At 39.8% G+C, this 19,135-nt stretch overlaps 1 protein-coding gene across 1 annotated transcript; it reads right to left on the bottom strand.

Moving 5' to 3' along the window:
- Positions 1-575: 575 nt before the first annotated feature.
- On the bottom strand, positions 576-18,823 carry LOC129522478 (UPF0235 protein C15orf40 homolog). The gene is made up of 2 exons (XM_055344784.1): positions 18,675-18,823; positions 576-1,023 (listed from the first exon to the last, which is right to left on the bottom strand). Exons 1-2 carry the CDS (start codon positions 18,821-18,823, stop codon positions 576-578), a joined length of 597 nt encoding a protein of 198 aa, XP_055200759.1.
- Between the last annotated feature and the right edge of the window lie 312 nt (positions 18,824-19,135).

The following is a 19,135-nucleotide window of genomic DNA, read 5'->3' on the forward strand; positions in this document are numbered from 1 at the left end:
TGGAAATAATATTCATTTACAATCAGGATAAACTGCATTCAGCCAGGAGTCAAGGGGCCTTGGTTCTAGCTGCCATCCTGTACGATGTCATCCTGAACAAGTCTCTCAACTTCTGGAAGCCCCACCAAAGGATGAAAGGGGCTTGAATATCTCTTCCAGCTGTTCCTGTGTAATGCGATGAGATCGGACTAATGTTCCAACCTGTTTGGGGTCAGGGATGTTAGAACCTGAATTGAACATAAGTACTTTTAAAATTCCTGCTTCTTTTTTGAGTCCTATTCTTAAATTTTTTTTCATATTCTTCCATGAACTGAAATATATTTTCCTACTTAACAGCCTCTTCACTAGTAGCAATTTAAAAAGCTTCTCAAGGATGTATTTCTTTCTTTTTTTTATGATAGTCACGGGGTGGGGGGGCAGAGACACAGGCAGAGGGGGAAGCAGGCTCCATGCACCAGGAGCCCGACGTGGGATTCGATCCTGGGTCTCCAGGATCGCGTCCTGGGTCAAAGGCAGACGCTAAACCACTGCGCCACCCAGGGATCCCCCAAGGATGTATTTCTTATAACTTGTTTTTATTTCTTCTCAACTTGTTGCTTTAATTTCTCCAAGATCTCTTCAGCAGTTGTGGATGCTAATAGCCTCACCACGTTTTCATGAGATTTACCGCCCTTATCCAAAATTACATCACTCTTCCTGAGCTTCCTGAGCACCTTGGGAAGGTACTGACAGAGTTTGGCATTAGCCTCTCCTTCTGATGGGGGAGCTGCGATGGCCACGCTCATGGCTTCCATTGTCACGTCTGTCACAGCATTTTGTTTGGACCCTGACTTGGTGCGGATGGCTATGGTGACACTACCTCTGGGATCCACCGTCACAGGACCTAAGGAAGGAGGTGGTCTCTCTGGCTCCTGGCTCTTCCCCTTGTTCATCACACCAGCCTTCTTAGGCATCTCGGCACCCAAGGGGAGCCCAGCGGAGGCTCGGGCCCCACGTCCCAACACCAGCGCCTCAGCCCGTGGCCTACCAGCAGCATCCTGAATATTGTAGGTTTTGTGAACTATCCACTGCCTCTGTCACAACTATTTAGGTCTGCTATTATAGCCACAGGCAATGTGTAAATGAACAGGTATCGATATTTTCCACTAAAACTTTATTTGCACAAACTGGTGCTGGACTGTAGGCCACAGTATTCTAACCTGTAAATGAAGGTGAATAGTTGTCCTAGAAACAGAGCCTGAGACAAGACTTTGTTTGGGTGCACGTGCTATACTGAGGGAGGACTCTTTACAAGGAAGTGGGGAAGCAAGACTAGGAATGGCAAGGAGATGAGCAAGGATGTAGTGAAGTCTATGGCGTGATTTCACGGAAGAGCTCTGGAGAACACCTTACTATAGAGTTGTCCTGAAAGACTGGGCTTTGTGTCCCCATATCAGACAGATGTTGGCCAGGCTCTAGAGTGGAGACTGTGGTATACCTCCAAGGGATCTCCATGTCTGGACAAGGTGGTTCAATCAAGGACAATTGGAGGTTGCAGTTGTGGGCTGTTAGTTGCTCACAGGTACTCAGATGACTGTACCAGTGATAAAGGGAATCAAGCCTGTAGCAGCAGTGTCTACTACAGCCCAGGCTCTTTAACTTGTGTGAGAATCCTCTAGAGGACTTCTAAAGACATCAACTGCTGGGCCTCCCCTCCAGAGTTTATTTCAGTAAGTTGGGTTGAGACCCAAGAATCACATTTCTAAGTTTCCAAGTGATGCTAATGATGCTAGTTCAGGCACCACACTTTGAAATCACTATATTACAATATTAATCCCTTGAGTGCAGAAAGCTTGATTATGGCTTTGTGTTATGATCTGGAAGATGAGAGGGAAAGTATGAGGGAAGGAAGAAATTTTTCAAATGTTTTTTATTCTTTGACTTCCACTTACTCAATAAATCTTTTACCTGAGATATATTTGTGGTATACCAAATGGGTTTACTAAAATAATTCATTCTTTTTTTTACAATTTTATTTATTTATTCATGAGAGACACACAGAGAGATGCAGAGACATAGGCAAAGGGAGAAGCAGGCTCCATGTAGGGAGCCCAATGCGGGACTCGATCCCAGGACTACAGGATCATGCCCTGTACCAAAGGCAGGTGCTAAACCGCTGAGCCACCCAGGGATCTCCCAGATTCTTATTTAAAGAAATAAGAGAAGGCGGGGCAAGATGGTGGAAGAGTAGGGTCCCCACGTCACCTGTCCCCATCAACCTACCAAGATAACTTTCAAATCATCCTGAAAACCTACGGATTCGGTCTGAGATTTAAAGAGAGAACAGCTGGAATGCTACAGTGAGAAGAGTTCCCGCTTCTATCAAAGTAGGAAGACAGAAAAAAATAAACAAAAAAGCATCCAAGGGGGAGGGCCCCCAGCGAGGAGCCGGGCTAAGGCTGTGGTGAGTGTCCCCAGGACAGGAGAGCCCCGTCCAGTAGAAGCAGGAGCTGCACCAACCTTCCCAGAAGGAAAGGCGCTCGCGGGGACCTTGGGCAGGATCCCAGGAGGGGCGGGGATGCCCTCAGGCTCCCAGGGGCACCAACAGACACCTGCGCCCCGGGGAGAGCGCGCCACACCCCACGGCCGAGCTCCCTAAAGGGCTCGAGCGTGCACCTGGCGGGGCCCCGGGAGCAGCTCTGGCAGCAGCTCTGCGCAGAGAGGGCTGCGCGGCCCCAGGAGCACAATTCCAGCGGTGCAGGCCCCGGAGCCCAGGGCGCCGGGGGACACAGCCCAGGATCCGGCGCTCCCCCCACCCCACCCCACCCCACCACAGGTGGAAGTCGGAAGGACACAGGGCAGCAAGGATGCTCCTGCTGCCCGGCAGCCCCAAGCTGTGCAAATCAGCGCCCCCCACCCCGGGAGTATCCAGGCCCCTGTGGACTGGGAGCTGTGGTAGTTCCTGCAGGAGTTGACTCTCGGTCTGGAGACCTGGCCTCCGCCACTGTTGTTGTTCCTCCTGGTGTCACCTTGTACCTGGGCCTGAGCAGGGCCTCACAGGATAACCCTCTCCCACTGAGCCATGCACCTTGCAGGGGGCAGGATAGCTCCCCCAGGTTCACACACCTGAGAATCAGCACAGCAGGCCCCTCCCCCAGAAGACCAGCTGGAAGGACAGGGGAAAAGCAAGTTCTTGACCAAGCAGCGCTGGAAGGTTCCAGGAGAAGTAGAGGGCACCCCTCCTTGTATTTTGTTGTTTGTCCCCCCCCCTTTTTTTTTCCCTCTTTTTCTCCTTTTTCCAGTACAACTTGGTTTTGGCCACTCTGCACTGAGCAAAATGACTAGAAGGAAGAACTCACCACAAAAGAAAGAATCAGAAACAACACTCTCTCCCACAGAGTTACAGAATTTGAATTCCATTTGCATGTAAGAAAGCCAATTCAGAAGCACAATTATAAAGCTACTGGTGGCTCTAGAAAAAAGCATAAAGGATTCAAGAGACTTCATGACTGCAGAATTTAGATCTAATCAGGCCAAAATTAAAAATCAATTAAATGAGATGCAATCCAAACTGGAGGTCCTAACAACAAGGGTTAACGGGGTAGAAGAACGAGTGAGTGACACAGAAGACAATTTGATGGCAAGGAAGGAAGCTGAGAAAAAAAGAGAAAAATAGTTAAAATATCATGAGGAAAGGTTTAGGAAAATAAATGACAGCCTCAGTAGGAAAAATATACATTTAATTGGGGTTCCAGAAGGCGTCGAAACAGAGGACCAGAAAGTGTATTTGTTTGTTTGTTTGTTTGTTTGTTTTAACAGAAAGTGTATTTGAACAAATCATAGCTAAGAACCTCATAATTTGGGAGGGAAACAGGCATTCAGATCCAGGAAATAGAGAGATCCCCCCTAAAATCAATAAAAACCGTTCAACACCTTGACATTTACTAGTGAAACTTGCAAATTCCAAAGACAAAGAGAAGATCCTTAAAGCAGCAAGAGACAAGAGATCCCTAACCTTTATGGGGAGAAGTATTAAATTAACAGCAGACCTCTCCACAGAGACCTGGCAGGCCAGAAAGGACTGGCAGGATATATTCAGGGTCCTAAATGAGAATAACCTGCAGCCAAGAATATTCTATCCAGCAAGGCTCTCATTCAGAATAGAAGGAGAGATAAAGAGCTTCCAAGATAGACAGAAACTGAAAGAATATGTGGCCACCAAACCAGTTCTGCAAGAAATATTAAAGGGGACTCTGTCAAAGAAAGAGGAAGTCCAAGGAAACAATCCACAAAAACAGGGACTGAATAGGTATGATGATGACACTAAATTCATATCTTTCAATAGTAACTCTGAACATGAAAGGGCTTAATGATCCCATCAAAAGACGCAGGGTTTCAAACTGGATAAACAAGCAAGACCCATCTATTTGCTGTCTACAAGAGACTCATTTTAGACCTAAGGACACCTACAGCCTGAAAATGAAATGTTGGAGAACCATTTGCCATTCTAATGGTCCTCAAAAGAAAGCAGGGGTAGCCATCCTCATATCAGATAAATTAAAGTTTATCCCAAAGACTGTAGTTAAGAGATGAAGAGGGACACTGTATCATACTTAAAGGATATATCCAACAAGAGGTCCTAACAATCATGCATATTTATGTCCCGAATGCAGAAGCTGCCAAGTATATCAATTAATTAATAACCAAAGTTAAGACATACTTAGATAATAATACACTTATACTTGGAGACTTGAACGCGGCACTTTCTACAATCAATACACCTTCTATCAATACAAACATCTCCAAAGAAACAAGAGCTTTAAATGAGACACTGGACCAGATGGATTCAGAGATATTTACAGAACTTTACATCCAAATGCAACTGAATACACATTCTTCTCAAGTGTATATGGAACTTTCTCCAGAATAGACCACATACTGGGTCACGAATCAGGTCTTAACTGAAACCAAAAGATTGGGATCAACCCCTGCATATTTTCAGACCATAATGCATTGAAACTAGAACTAAACCACAAGAAGAACTTTGGAAGGATTTAAAACATGTGGGGGTTAAAGACCATCTTGCTAAAAGATGATAGGGTCAACCAGGAAATTAGAGAAGAATTAAAAAGATTCATGGAAACTAATGAGAATGAAGATACAACCGTTCAAAATCTTTGGGATGCAGCAAAAGCAGTCCTGGGGGGAAATACATTGCAATACAAGCATCCATCCAAAAACTGGAAAGAACTCAAATACAGAAGCTAACCTTGCACCTAAGGAGAAGGAACAGCAATAAAACCTTCACCCAGCAGAAGAGAATTAATAAAGATTCGAGCAGAACTCAATGAAACAGAGACCCAAAGAACTGTGGAACAGATCATCAAAACCAGGAGTTGGTTCTTTGAAAGAATTAATAAGATAGATAAACCATTAGCCAACCTTATTAAAAACAAAAGAGAAAAGACTCAAATTAATAAAGTCACGAATGAAAAAGGAGCTATCACCACTAATACCAAGGAAATACAAACGATTTTAAAAACTTATTATGAGCAGCTATATGCCAATAAATTAGGCAATCTAGAAGAAATGGACACATTTCTCGAAAATCACAAACTAGCAAAACTGGAACAGGAAGAAATAGAGAATTTGAACAGGCCGATAACCAAGATGGAAATTGAAGGAGTCATCAAAAACCTCCCAAGACACAAAAGTCCAGGGCCAGATGGCTTCCCAGGGGAATTCTGTCAAACCTTTAAAGAAGAAACAATACTTATTCTACTAAAGCTGTTCCAAAAGATACAAAGAGATGGAGTACCTCCAAACTCGTTCTATGAGGCCAGCATCACCTTAATGCCAAAACCAGACAAAGACCCCACCAAAAAGGAGAATCATAGACCAATGTCCCTGATGCACACAGATGCAAAAATTCTCAACAAGATACTAGCCAATAGGATCCAACAGTACATTAAGAAGATTATTCACCATGACCAAGTGGGATTTATCCCTGGGATGCAAAGCTGGTTCAACACTCATAAAGCAATCAATGTGACAGATCATATCAACAAGAGAAAAAACAAGAACAGTATGACCCTCTCAATAGATGCAGAGAAAACATTTGACAAAATACAGCATCCATACACTAACAATGAGACTGAAGAAAGAGAAATTAAGGGGGCAATCCCATTTACAACTGCACCCAAAAGCATAAGATACCTAGGAATAAACCTAACCAAAGAGGTAAAGGATCTATACCCTAAAAACTACAGAACACTTCTGTAAGAAATTGAGGAAAACACAAAGAGATAGAAAAATACTCCAAGCTCATGGATTGGAAGAATTAACATTGTGAAAATGTCAATGTTACCCAGGGCAATATACACATTTAATGCAATCCCTATCAAAATATCATGGACTTTCTTCATAAAGTTGGAACAAATCATCTTAAGATTTGTGTGGAATCAGAAAAGACCCCGAATAGCCAGGGGAATTTTAAAAAAGAAAACCAGAGCTGGGGGCATCACAATGCCCGATTTCAGGTTGTATTACAAAGCTGTGATCATCAAGACAGTGTGGTACTGGCACAAAAACAGACACATAGATCAATGGAACAGAATAGAGAACCCAGAAGTGGACCCTCAACCTTATGGTCAACTAATATTTGACAAAGCAGGAAAGACTATCCCCTGGAAAAAGGACAGTCTCTTCAATAAACGGTGCTGGGAACATTGGACAGCCACATGCAGAAGAAGGAAACTAGACCATTCCTTACACCATACACAAAGATACACTCAAAATGGATGAAAGATCTTAATGTGAGACAAGATTCCATCAGAATCCTGGAGGAGAACACAGCCCTTTTTGAACTTGGCCACAGAAACTTCTTCCAAGATACATCCATGAAGGCAAGGGAAACTAAAGCAAAAATGAATTATTGGGACTTCATCAAGATAAAAAGCTTCTGTACAGCAAAAGAAACAGTCAACAAAACTAAAAGACAACCTACAGAATGGGAGAAGATATTTGCAAATGACCTATCAGATAAAGGGCTAGTATCCAAGATCTATAAAGAACTTATTAAACTCAACAGCAAAGAAACAAACAATCCAATCATGAAATGGGCCAAAGACACGAACAGAAATCTCACAGAGGAAGACATAGACATGGCCAACAAGCACATGAGAAAATGCTCTGCATCACTTGCCATCAGGGAAATACAAATCAAAACCACAATGAGATTCCACCTCACACCAGTGAGAATGGGGAAAATTAACAAGATAGGAAACAACAAATGTTGGAGAGGATGTGGAGAAAAGGGAACCCTCTTACACTGTTGGTGGGAATGTGAACTGGTGCAGCCACTCTGGAAAACTGTGTGGAGGTTCCTCAAAGAGTTAAAAATAGACCTGCCCTATGACCCAGCAATTGCACTGCTGGGGATTTACCCCAAACATACAGATGTAGTGAAAGGCTGGAACACCTGCACCCTGATATTTATAGCAGCCATGTCCACAATAGCCAAACTGTGGAAGGAGCCTCGGTGTCCATCGAAAGATGAATGGATAAAGAAGCTGTGGTCTATGTATACAATGGAATATTCCTCAGCCATTAGAAATGACAAATACCCACCATTTGCTTCGACGTGGATGGAACTGGAGGGTATTATGCTGAGTGAAATAAGTCAGTTGGAGAAGGACAAACATTATATGGTTTCATTCAATCGGGGAAATTAAAAAATAGTGAAAGGGAATAAAGGGGAAAGGAGAGAAAATGAGTGAAAATATCAGTGAGGGAGACAGAACATGAGAGACTCCTAACTCTGGGAAACGAACAAGGGGTAGTGGAAAGGGAGGTGGGTGGGGGGATGGAGTGATTGGGTGATGGGCACTGAGGGGAGCACTTAATGGCATGAGCACTGGGTGTCATGCTATATGTTGGCAAATTGAACTCCAATAAAAAATTAAAAATAAATAAATAAATAAATAGATAAGATATAAATAATTTTCTTTTTACTAGTGTCCTACTTCTGGTTGCTGAGACCTTATCTGTTCCATGAATCACCCCACAACATCTTTAAGGTAATAAATTATTAAAAGTGTAACTTTTCACCCGAAGCTAATCCTATCATCCAACTCGTATGATGCAGGGCAAAAGCAAACTACCAGATTATCCCCAGGGTTTGTTGAGACAGCTGCCAAGAGGTAGCTCACCTCTAACAAGCACTGACAGTGGAAATTGAGGACAGCTGCTCTTGCCACACCCTGGTGCAGGTGGAAACAGCTGTTTGTGAAATCAAGCAAACAACAGTGGCAAAACTGGAATGGTAAATCTGTGCTCTAGTCAGGTTGGGCCATTTAATCCCAGCACTTGAATTCCCTTTCCTGCAGCGAACCCACTGCTAGCAGCCTCCCCAGATCATTAGCAATTTGAGGAGAAAAATGACAGTATTCCTGACATTCTCTGATTTATAAATATGTTGTGTGTTCTATCTCTGCATTTTTATTTCTCCATTATCATCTTCTAAACAGTCCATGACTAGGTTTCTATAAGAACAGAACTGCAAATCTCAGAACTGGAAGCATTACTGAAATACCTAGGGACACTTGACATCTTCGCTTGTGAATGACACCTCAGTTTGAACTGTGACCAAATAATTTCTTCCTGATAGCAAACAGGAACACTTACAAGTAACTTTAGTGACTTGGAGTGGACTTGGATTATTTTTATAATGTCAATGTTTTGCACTTGCATTCTAAAATTTTCTTGAGCAAGTGAGAAAATCTTGATATTAAAGGTGTTTCTGGAATTGTATCTCCCTGCCTATGCCTATAATGGAATTTCACTTGGAAATATCAATGGGCATGCGGACAAAGAACTTTTGGTACAACCTCCACAATCCAACAGAAATACATGTGGACCACAAAGTTAAATCATATATGGAATTTTAGTATTTCTAGTAGTCATACCGAAAGAAGTAAAAACAGGTGAAATTAATTTTAATATATTTATTTCACTCTGTATATCCAAAATACCACTTCACCACACAACCAGTATTAAAAAACACTGAACATTTTAAACTTTTTATTTATTTATTCATGAGAGACTCACACAGAGAGAGAGAGAGGCAGAGACATAGGCAGAGGAGAAACAGGCTCCATGCAGGGAGCTCAACACCAGGACTCGATCCCAGGTCTCCAGGATCATGCCCCAGACTGAAGGCGGCACTAAGCCACCGAGCCACCAGGGCTGCCCTATTCTAAACTTTTTATTTTTTTCATACTAAGGCCTGAAACCCATTGTGTATTTTATACTTTGGGCAGTGTCAATTTGTTTCAGGTGCTTTTTAGTCAAATGAGGCCAAAGGTGACCATAATGGATGCTCAAATCTAGATTAATCCTTTTAACTCGATGGCAAAAATATACTCTCAGGCCCAAAGTCACTTACCTAAGGTGATGAAGCTGATTACAGAAGGAAAAGGGATTTAATCTATACCTACCCTGTCCCACACTAATTAGCCACAACATCTCAATTATCCTGAAGGAATGGACCAACCTCACCTCAGGGCAATGAAGTGTGGTGGTTAAAAGCTTAAGCTCTGAGGCCAAAGTGCTGAGATTCCCACCCTGGTTCTTCCATACAATGAGGTGTTAGGCAAGTTACTCAACCTCTCAGTACTTATTTCCTTATCTGTAAAGTGGAGATGTTACTGATAGTACCTGGGTTCTCCAGGTGGTATAAGGGTTAAGTATATTTATACATACACATAATCATATAGATATTCATACAGAACTAAGAAAAGTAACTGTGACATACAAAGTACTATGTAAATGTGAGCTGTATACTAAAATTCTTCAAAGTCTTCTGAGGCACAATTGTAGGTAAGTATAAATTAAACTCAAACCCATATGCTTTTACCCACAATCCTGCACTACATTAAAAAAGGAAAGGGTCTACTGTATCATCACTCACAGTATACTTAATAGATTTTAGAGTTTTTAATCAAAAAAAAATGTTTAGGGGAAAAAATAAGAGTTCCTGATTGACTTTTGTTTAGCCACAAATTTAAGTATAAACCTCTCCATGACTATAATAATTGAGTCAATTAAGATGTTACTATACTTTTTGTGGGTTTTTTTCCTCATCTCAAAAGGAATGCAGATGTATTTAGCCATCCTTTGCATCAGAAATGCTAATTATGTGAAATCTAACTGAATACGAAAAAATTGTGACTGCCCAGATTCAATATGGATCAAAACAATCTATTTGTTGCCAAGTCAGTACAAAATAAGAACCACAGCCAAAAGTTCCCCCCAAAGTCTGGTTTATAGTTAGAAACAAGGTGTTTTTGTTTTTTTGTTTTTTTTTAATAAATAAATAAATTAGGTGCACACAGGTCAAAATAATTTTCTTTACTGCAAAAACACAGAAAATTGTTCTGTAAAATAGGTCCTAAAAATAATACTATCTGATTACCAAAGAAGGTCACTTCATCTGTCTGACGGGTTTTAGTAGTAGTTGTTGTTTGGGGAACTTATGAGGTGAATTTATTGTGGGTAGGTTGTGAAACAGGGTCATAGCCCCATAGTTTATTTTAAAAACTTTCCTACATTGAACCAAACCATAGAAAAATATAATTTCACCTCAGCTGGTGACATTTGTTCTTGGAATCCACAAAGTTTTTATGTGCTAAAAGTTGGATTATTTCTCAGGGACTATGTAATTTTAGATTTATATATAGTGCCTGTTCCCTGAATAGGCTAAAGTCCTTTTACATATTACCAATGCTATCCTTTGAACTTAAAGATAACCCCTTGGATGGTGGTTCAGTCAAGAATGGGGATATTTGGTGTGATTTATAGAGACCCAAAAGTCTTTTTCCACAGCACATAACGGTCATACTACGCATTAGGGTTATAATTGTGCCTCCTGGTGTAATTCTCATTGCTCGCTGGGACTATTTCTTTGTCATAAGTAGACCACAGTTTCTCATACAAAAATAAAAAAGTGGACTATGGTCACTACATGCCAGATTTTTCTTCCTCCAGCTGGAGTCTAAACATCTCATTATAAAGTTGTATTATCTTTCTTTGTCCCCACAATTTAGTTTTTATCCTTCTTGATTCTAATCCAGTTAATCTGCCTTGACAGACTTCAGTAACCTTTTTACATCCATTCTCCATGCCCAAAGGAATTCTTTCGTGGTATCACTGTAATGTTTCTTGATTGTCAACATTTTAAAGCACAGTTGGAAATCTTAGTACTATTTTTTACCAATAACTTGCAAAAGATTTGGAAAATCAATAGCTTATTTTCTCTCCAAGTCATTTGAAGCAAAATAGCACAAATAAGAATTTCAGTAATGCTGGCAATTCAAGAATAGGGACATTAAATACATTTTCAGTAGGGGGAAAAAGTACTATTATGATTTGGCACTAATGTTGTAGAAAAATGAATATTGGATCTAGAATAAAAGGAGTTGAATACAAGGTCTGCTCCACATTGCTGACTGTATAACTTTGGCAAATCCCAGAATCTTTCGGAGCCTCCATTCCTTCACACATGGAACAGTTAGTATTCCAGTCGGGAGGTCATTTGTCTTCCCAGCTGACGCTTCCTTAGTGACACTTCCTCTGTTCCTATCCTATGTCATCCTCACAGGACTATCAATAACAGGTCATAACCGTGACAACAGGACAAGTGACACACTCTAATCCAACCATATTCTCTACTCCAAATTTGAATCATAACTGGGAGTTCACAGAATAGAAAGTGAAGGAAGTGAGTCACTATAGAATTCTATGAATTGCAAATATTTCACTGAGAGCTTACTAAGTGCCAGACACAGTTCATGGCACTTAGTTTAACTTGTATAAATTACCTCATTGAGTTCTCACAACCACCGGACCTGTAATACCTACTTAAGAGCTAGGATATTGCTTTAAACTGGATTTCTTCAAAAGCAGAACTCATTGACAGAATCTGGGAGCAAGTAATCTCTTCAAGAGGTGATCCCAGGAGGCATGTGGTGTTTGCAGTGAAACAGTAAGAGAAAAGCCAATAAAGGTCATGTTAATGATCCAGAGTTTTCATGATACACGGTGTGAAACATACCTCTCTCAAAGGATCCCACGTTATGAGTAAAACTTCATGCTTTGTGTGAGATTTTTGTATGATTTTTTGACTATAGGGTCTTGTGGAAATTAAGACACTATATTTTGGAGTAACATGGAATGAAGTATAAATGGTGATGAAAACAGAAGCTCAGAAATAGAATACAATGTAAGCTTTTTAGGACTCCTAGAAATCATGGGATGAACTTTGAGACTTCATGAGATAGGAATGACGGAGAATATGAAATTGCAAGTTGCATTTTTCCTACATTTTTAAAATCTGGTAAACCTCAGATAACATCTAACTGAACTAAAATAAAGTCACATCTGTCCATTTCTCCTGAACTTTCCTGATTATTATTTATTCAAATTTGGGGCTATAGTAAAGTAGAACTTCTGGGTTTGGGTGGATTCTCAGTAAAATATGCTGTACCTTCAAGGTCAACATCGGATATAAGTTCACCATAAATATTAAACCACAGCTGGTACTTCTATAATTTGTATTTCTCCCCTATGAAACCACTTAATATATAGCTTCGCCAATGGTTTGAAATTCTCCAAGTAGGAAATCTGAAATATGAAATTCAAATTCTATCTTACTTGTATATTTCAGTTTGCAAGATGGATCCCAGGAAGGAAGAAACTGACTTCATTTTCTTTCCACACAGGGAGGAAAAAAAGGTTTTACTCAGGGAATAGGCTGAATATGTCCTGACTACATTATAACTTTTTCCAGCAGCATCTTAAATCCAAGTTATTACTCTAAGTTGTTTATCTGGTACTTTGTATTGCTTAACACTTGCTACTGACAGATTTAGGACAAAGTATAAGTCTTGCTTTGTGCCTGAATCCTTGAATAATCTGAAGATGGATAACAGTAAGGATAGAGTTGGTTTGAGATGGTTGCAAGAAACACTGCCTCAGGAATAAGAGAGAAAGTATTCATTCTAAGGGTGTGATCAGGTTCTCAAACTTGGTTATCCATTGAAAGTGAACATCATTCTCGGTGCTGCCAGAAAATTCACATGCCTAAATCTAAAATCTCATTTCCTTATCAGAAATGAAGATCAAGACTTGGTAAAGGCAAGTCAACAAGCATGAACTAAACTCTTATTTTGTGTTACCAGTATTGGCCCATGAATTGTGGGGTCATATGTGAGGTGCCCCTAATTCTTTAGAGCTAGCAAAGTTTGCTCATGTTTCCAGTCTATCCTTAATGTAATATCAAAGTCTTCTCCCAAAGATGTCTAAGGAGCCCAGGGATGACTGCATTCTTAATATACGCCCTCTGAGCTCTCATCTGCCAAAGTAAGTTGGTGTATCTTCCTATATATTAGCACCTGTTGACCTACACATACCCCTCTGCAACCACCACCACTGCCGCCGCCACCGCCACCACACACACCCCCAAAACCCTAACATGTGGAACTCATTCACATTAACATTCAGGAAACACACAAAAGCACCCAGAACACACATCAATGAGCAGTCGATTTCATTTAGGATTTTTTTTAAGATTTTATCTATTCATGAGAAACAGAGAGGCAGAGACACAGGCAGAGGGAAAAGCAGGCTCCCTGCAGGGAGCCCAACGTGGGACTCAATTCCAGGTCCAGGATCATGCCCTGGGCCAAAGGTGGCACTAAACCATTGAGCCTCCCAGGCTGCCCCTCATTTAGGATTTAGAATAAGTTTTGGAGTTTTCTTGTAGTCGTAGGAAAAACTCACATGGAATATTAAGTATCACCGTTCACTAAACTCTTATATTCTGCATACCTATAATTGTCCACTTCACATATTCATCCTGCTTCACACTATATTCCTAGCTGTTCTCTTCTTTTTCTCATTTATGCCCAGAACCTTATTCAATCCTAGGAATGATAAGATTTTCTCCTTCACTTGAGTGTAACAGTGGCTTTTACACCTTAAGGTACATATTAAACACCGAAGGTGACAATTCTTAGAGTCAAAGACTGACAATCAGTTGTAAGGTAGAGCCTTGAAATCTGCATTTCTGATAAATATATTAGATTGCTTTTTTTGCAATCCCTCCAAAGAACACACTTTGAACAACTGATATATTTATTTCCTTCCTTTCTGATGTCTCTATTCATGTTTTAGGCAGATCTTTTGTAGAGAATACATAGCTAGAGCAGTGGTTCTCAAACATTAGCATGCATCGTCTAGAAGGCTTGTTAAAGCACAGCTTTGGAAGTCATCACCAGACATTCTGATTCAGTAGGTCTGGAGTGGTTTAGGAATCTGTATTTATTCTAATAATTTCCCAGGTGATGCTAATGCTACTAATCTAGGGATCACACTATAGGAACCACTCAGCTAAGGTTTCCTTTCATTAAAAAAAATTCTCATGCCTGACAATCTTTGTCTGAAACATTTAATCATCATTTTTCCACTCTAATCTATTATGTCTGTATCTACCTCTGTTACATTTGGGTTTATTTACGTCTGTCCTTTTGTATGTTCTTTAATGTAGGCTACCTTTTCTATGTTATTTTCATCTTTCCTTTCTTCAGATTTTTTTCACTTTTTTCCCCACTAGCTTAGAAATTATTTATTCTGCCTCTCTCCTTCTACTGGTTTCCCCAGAAACTGAAGATGAGAACTTAACAAACTCAAGTTTACTAGTATCCCTATACATCTTCCAGACAATAAGGAACATTAAACACTTATAAATACAATTATCACCCCCTTTTTTATCGTGTATTATGTCTCTTTAAAAAAAAAAAAAAGACTTTTTGCTAAGTATTCCTCCTTGCTTCATAAAATTTCTCCCTGGAATAGTTTTCCTTCTGTCTGAAATACATCATCTAAAATTACTTTAGTGAGACCCTCTAATGGCAATAGAGTATGTTCATGCTGAAAAAGTTCTATTTTGTTCTCATTATGAAAAATAGTTTTAGAATTTTCTATCCTTCCCCAAAATCCCAAATCAACTATTATTTTCTCCCAAATCATTAAAAATGTGGTTTTACTATTTTCCAGCTTCCATTGTCACTGCTGTGAATTTGGCAATTAAAGATATCCTTTGGTGGGGGGGGGGTGGGGAGGATATAATTTGCCTTATTCACTAAATAACTCAAAATCTGTTTAAAAATTATTGGGTATCTGAACCTGAAGATTTTTACGTTACTCTAATTCTAGAAAATTCTCTGGTAATATTTCTTCAGATATTCCCTCTTATCTTTCTATGCTTCATTCTAAGTATATTCTTTAAATCTAAATTGAAGTTAAAAATAATTTTCTCTTCAGCTGGATTTAATCTGTGTTGAACTCATCCATTAACTTATAAAACTTTATAATTACATATGAACATTGTTTCATATCTAGAGGTTTTCCTTTCACTAAACATTATCAGATATTTACATAACTTTATTTTTCCTTGCTCATATTTTCAATCTCATACACAAATTGAAATGCATTAAATATCTATTTTATATTCTGAGTTGGATAATTCTAATATCTGAAATCTTTGCTGGTCTCTTTTTCCTGCTGACTTTTGCTTTATGTTTTAAAGTTATGGACTGTGATTTCATATACTTAAGTGGTTGACTGTGGACCTTCTTTGAGACCTGGAGTTGAAAGTGGACTTCTTAGTTTACTCAAAGTGTAATCCATGGACCACCTGCGTCTGTTTCACCTAAAAGATTAGGAGGCACACAGAATCAAACCCTACACCTACTGCATCAGAATCTGCATTTTAATCATAACCTCATGTACATTAGAGTTTGAAAAAGACTAGTCTAAGTAGGTATTGAATTTGTGAAGTTTTTTCTGCCAGGCACCAACAGGCATCACCATACATCATATGAAATTCTCAGCCGGAGGTTTTTTTTGAAGCACACAAGTCATATTAACTCAGAATGCAAACTCACATGTGGGTTAGTTATGAATTCTCAAAGACAACTTTTTTCCCCTCCCACCCAGAACCAGGTTCAAGAGGAACAAATTTCCTTGCAGCTTCATTAGGAAGCAGGAAGTAGGTAGGTTTTACCTTTACAGCTTAAAGGCAGTCCTTTGTGATCAATTTTAAGAACAAAGGGAAATCTAATACACTGACTGCAGCTTTATCTCCTAAATCTTGCAAGCCCAAGAGGCCATGAAAACCCGGCTCCACATAATATTGGCTCAACAGATGCTTTCTGCAAATCTCCCATCACCTCCTCTGCCCTGCCTGATTCTTACCTTCACTAAGGTTTTTTTTAGCTTTCAAAGACTCTTTCTTGCCACTTCACTGATAAATTTGAGCAGGTTGTTTTTAAGCACTCAAGTATTTTTTATTCTAGCAGTACAGTCATTTAGAGTAGTCTAACAAACTCCAAGACACAGAAATCCAAGCTGACTTTCAATTTCATCATTAAGAGAATTCACACCTGGGGCCCCTGGGTAGCTCAGTCAGCCAGTTAAGAGTCCAGCTCCTGGTTTCAACCTAGAATATGATCTTAGGGTCCTGGCATCAAACCCCACATCAGGTTCCCGACTTGGCAAGGAATCTGCTCCTCTCCCTCTGCCTCTCCCCCCACTCAGAGACAATCCTTTTAAAAAAAATTTTAAATAAAAAATAAATAGAATGCATGCCTAGGGCATAGATGGAAGTGTTCATTTGATGACCAGGAGACAAATACAAAACCTATCATTCAATACAAGTTTATATCATACTTTTTTCTGTGGTCAAATACAGCACTTTTCACATACTACTCCACTTAAATATCACATCCCCCATTATAAATGAGAAAATGAAAGTTCAAGAGAGAGAGTTTTATCAAGGTTACTCATCTGTGAAAAATTAGGATTTGAACACATGTTCATATGAGTCCAATGTGCACCTTATAATCACTCTCTACTCTTGAACCACTCCACGCTAGCTTACCTTCCACCAAATCCTTGACATCTATCCAACCTCCAGGACATCCTACTTATGACTTTCAGCCTAAAACAGTTCTTCCACCTTTTTACTTCCTGCTCAAGAAGTTGCAGTGACTCCCTTGATATTTCAGGGAGTTTCAAAACCCACACACCATGTAGTAACACCAAATCTATGTCAAACTGTTCCTGGAGGGCATCCCTGGGTGGCTCAGCAGTTTAGCGCCTGCCTTTGGGCTAGGGCATGGTCCTGGAGTCTCAGGATCGAGTCCCATGTCTGCCTGGAGCCTGCTTCTCCCTCTGCCTGTGTGTCTCTGACCCTCTGTCTCTCTCTGTGTCTATCATGAATATATAAATTTAAAAAAAAATCTTTAAAAAGAAAACAAAAAACTCTTCCTGGAAGCCCCACCTAGCTCCTCCAGTCCACAAGGACATTTTTTTCCTACTGGCATGGTAGACCCTAGTAATCCTTTATCATTTCTCCATGTAAGCTTGATTTCATGACTAAACTGAAGGCTATTTTAAGACATGAACAGTAGGTTGTTACTTTATTTTTGCTGTTATTCTGTCTTCCCCCAGAACTAAACAGTTTATGTGATGCTTAGGTATTAAATACTTATTGGCTGATCACAGGGCAAACCATATTTATATTCTGCTCATTTTTTGTTTTTGTTTTGTAGATAGTGAAAAAAAGAAAGTGGAATGATCAGAATGCTAGAATTGCAATTAATGCTGAGAGAAAAGATGCCTGGATTATGAACAGTTTTTATCTTTAAATGTGTATTCCAAGGACTGCTTTGGTCCATTCAGTCTAGGCAACAGGTTATTCTTAGAGATGATTAATTCCAGGTGGATCAAACCTTAATATCCTTCTGAGGATGATTCACTTCAATTTGCTGCATCATTACTTTTAGGAGGCAGCAAATGATAGCAAACACTATATATTCTTGTACATTCTTTCCAACTTGCCCTCCCAAGTTGAAAACCATTTAAAAATAATTTGAGATAAAGTCCAGTCAGTTAGCTAGTTACAGCATTCTCTTAGGGTAGCATTAGCATTAATTAATGTTTGTGGACTGCTTTGAGAATCACAAATGCTATGGAAGTACTATTAATTTAGTAAAAGCACAAGCCATGAAAACTGAAATTTAAAGGGAGTTGCACACTGTTGAAATGTTTCAATATTTAAATGAACCAGCCTGAAGAAAATCTCTGACTTCCCCTATTTCTAAATCAGGGAGAAAGGAAGTCTAAAGTGGAGAGATCTACAATGATTTAGAAGAGAATACGGAAGTGGAAGTGAATAGGAATAATCGTTGACTATCCATGAAGGATAGCTACAATGATAATCAAAATCATGATCAGGAGTTCCCACAACCATCATGTTGGAGATTCCTCCATGTGCTGGAGATTGACAGTAATTTGGGAATAACTTGGGAGGAAGAGGGAGAAGAAGAAAAAAACTAAAAGGAAGAAAAATGTAAAGAAAAGGAAAAGGAGATCTCCTGACTGAGTTTAAAAGTAATGCTAATGAACCTGGCATTTCTACATTGCAAATCTGTCTTGGGATGTAGTTGCTACATCCCAATAATGACTCCAAATTGAAGCTACCTTCTGATTCTGTACTAACGGTCATCTCCAACCCCCCCTCCCCATTACTGGTTTGCATGTGGAGCTGAGAAAGATTTTGTTCCTACTCCCACCCAATGTCAATTGCATCCTTAAAAACTGTCAGTTGCATCCAGCATGTAGCTTCCTGAGTTAAGGCTGGCATCCTAAACACTTTCTCACCCTCATCCTCCACTTCCACCAAGACATTAAGGAGGGACTGGTCCTGCTGCCTTCCACACATTTCCCGTGTGATTTTTAACTTCAGGATCATCCAGATTTTCAACTTTTCCAGTAGAGTTACACAAGACCTTTGCCCCATATATCTGCTATTCTGATGAATAAGAGCTATATACTCTACCCAATGAAGATTTCCTGGTTAAGTGTTTCTAGATAACATTGCCGTGGTACCACTGAAAATTAGCGGCATAAATTAAATGGCCTATATAGCAACCTGTGATGTTATTGAAAGAGTCCTTAGAGAAGAGATAAGGAATGACCTTTCTCTCTCCCTCCTTTCCTCTGTTAGTTTTTTATTTTAAGCATAATATATTTA

The sequence above is a fragment of the Nyctereutes procyonoides genome, unplaced genomic scaffold (genome assembly GCF_905146905.1).
Source record: "Nyctereutes procyonoides isolate TBG_1078 unplaced genomic scaffold, NYPRO_anot_genome, whole genome shotgun sequence".
Lineage (NCBI taxonomy): Eukaryota > Metazoa > Chordata > Mammalia > Carnivora > Canidae > Nyctereutes > Nyctereutes procyonoides.

Bases quoted from the DNA above. Each gene is read 5' to 3' on its own strand.
- LOC129522478 (XM_055344784.1), bottom strand. From the start codon at position 18,823: ATGTGTGGAAGGCAGCAGGACCAGTCCCTCCTTAATGTCTTGGTGGAA. The intron at 1,024-18,674 runs GTGGGAGTAGGA...TGCTGCTGGTAG, and splicing joins AAGGATGCAATTGACATTGG to GCCACGGGCTGAGGCGCTGG.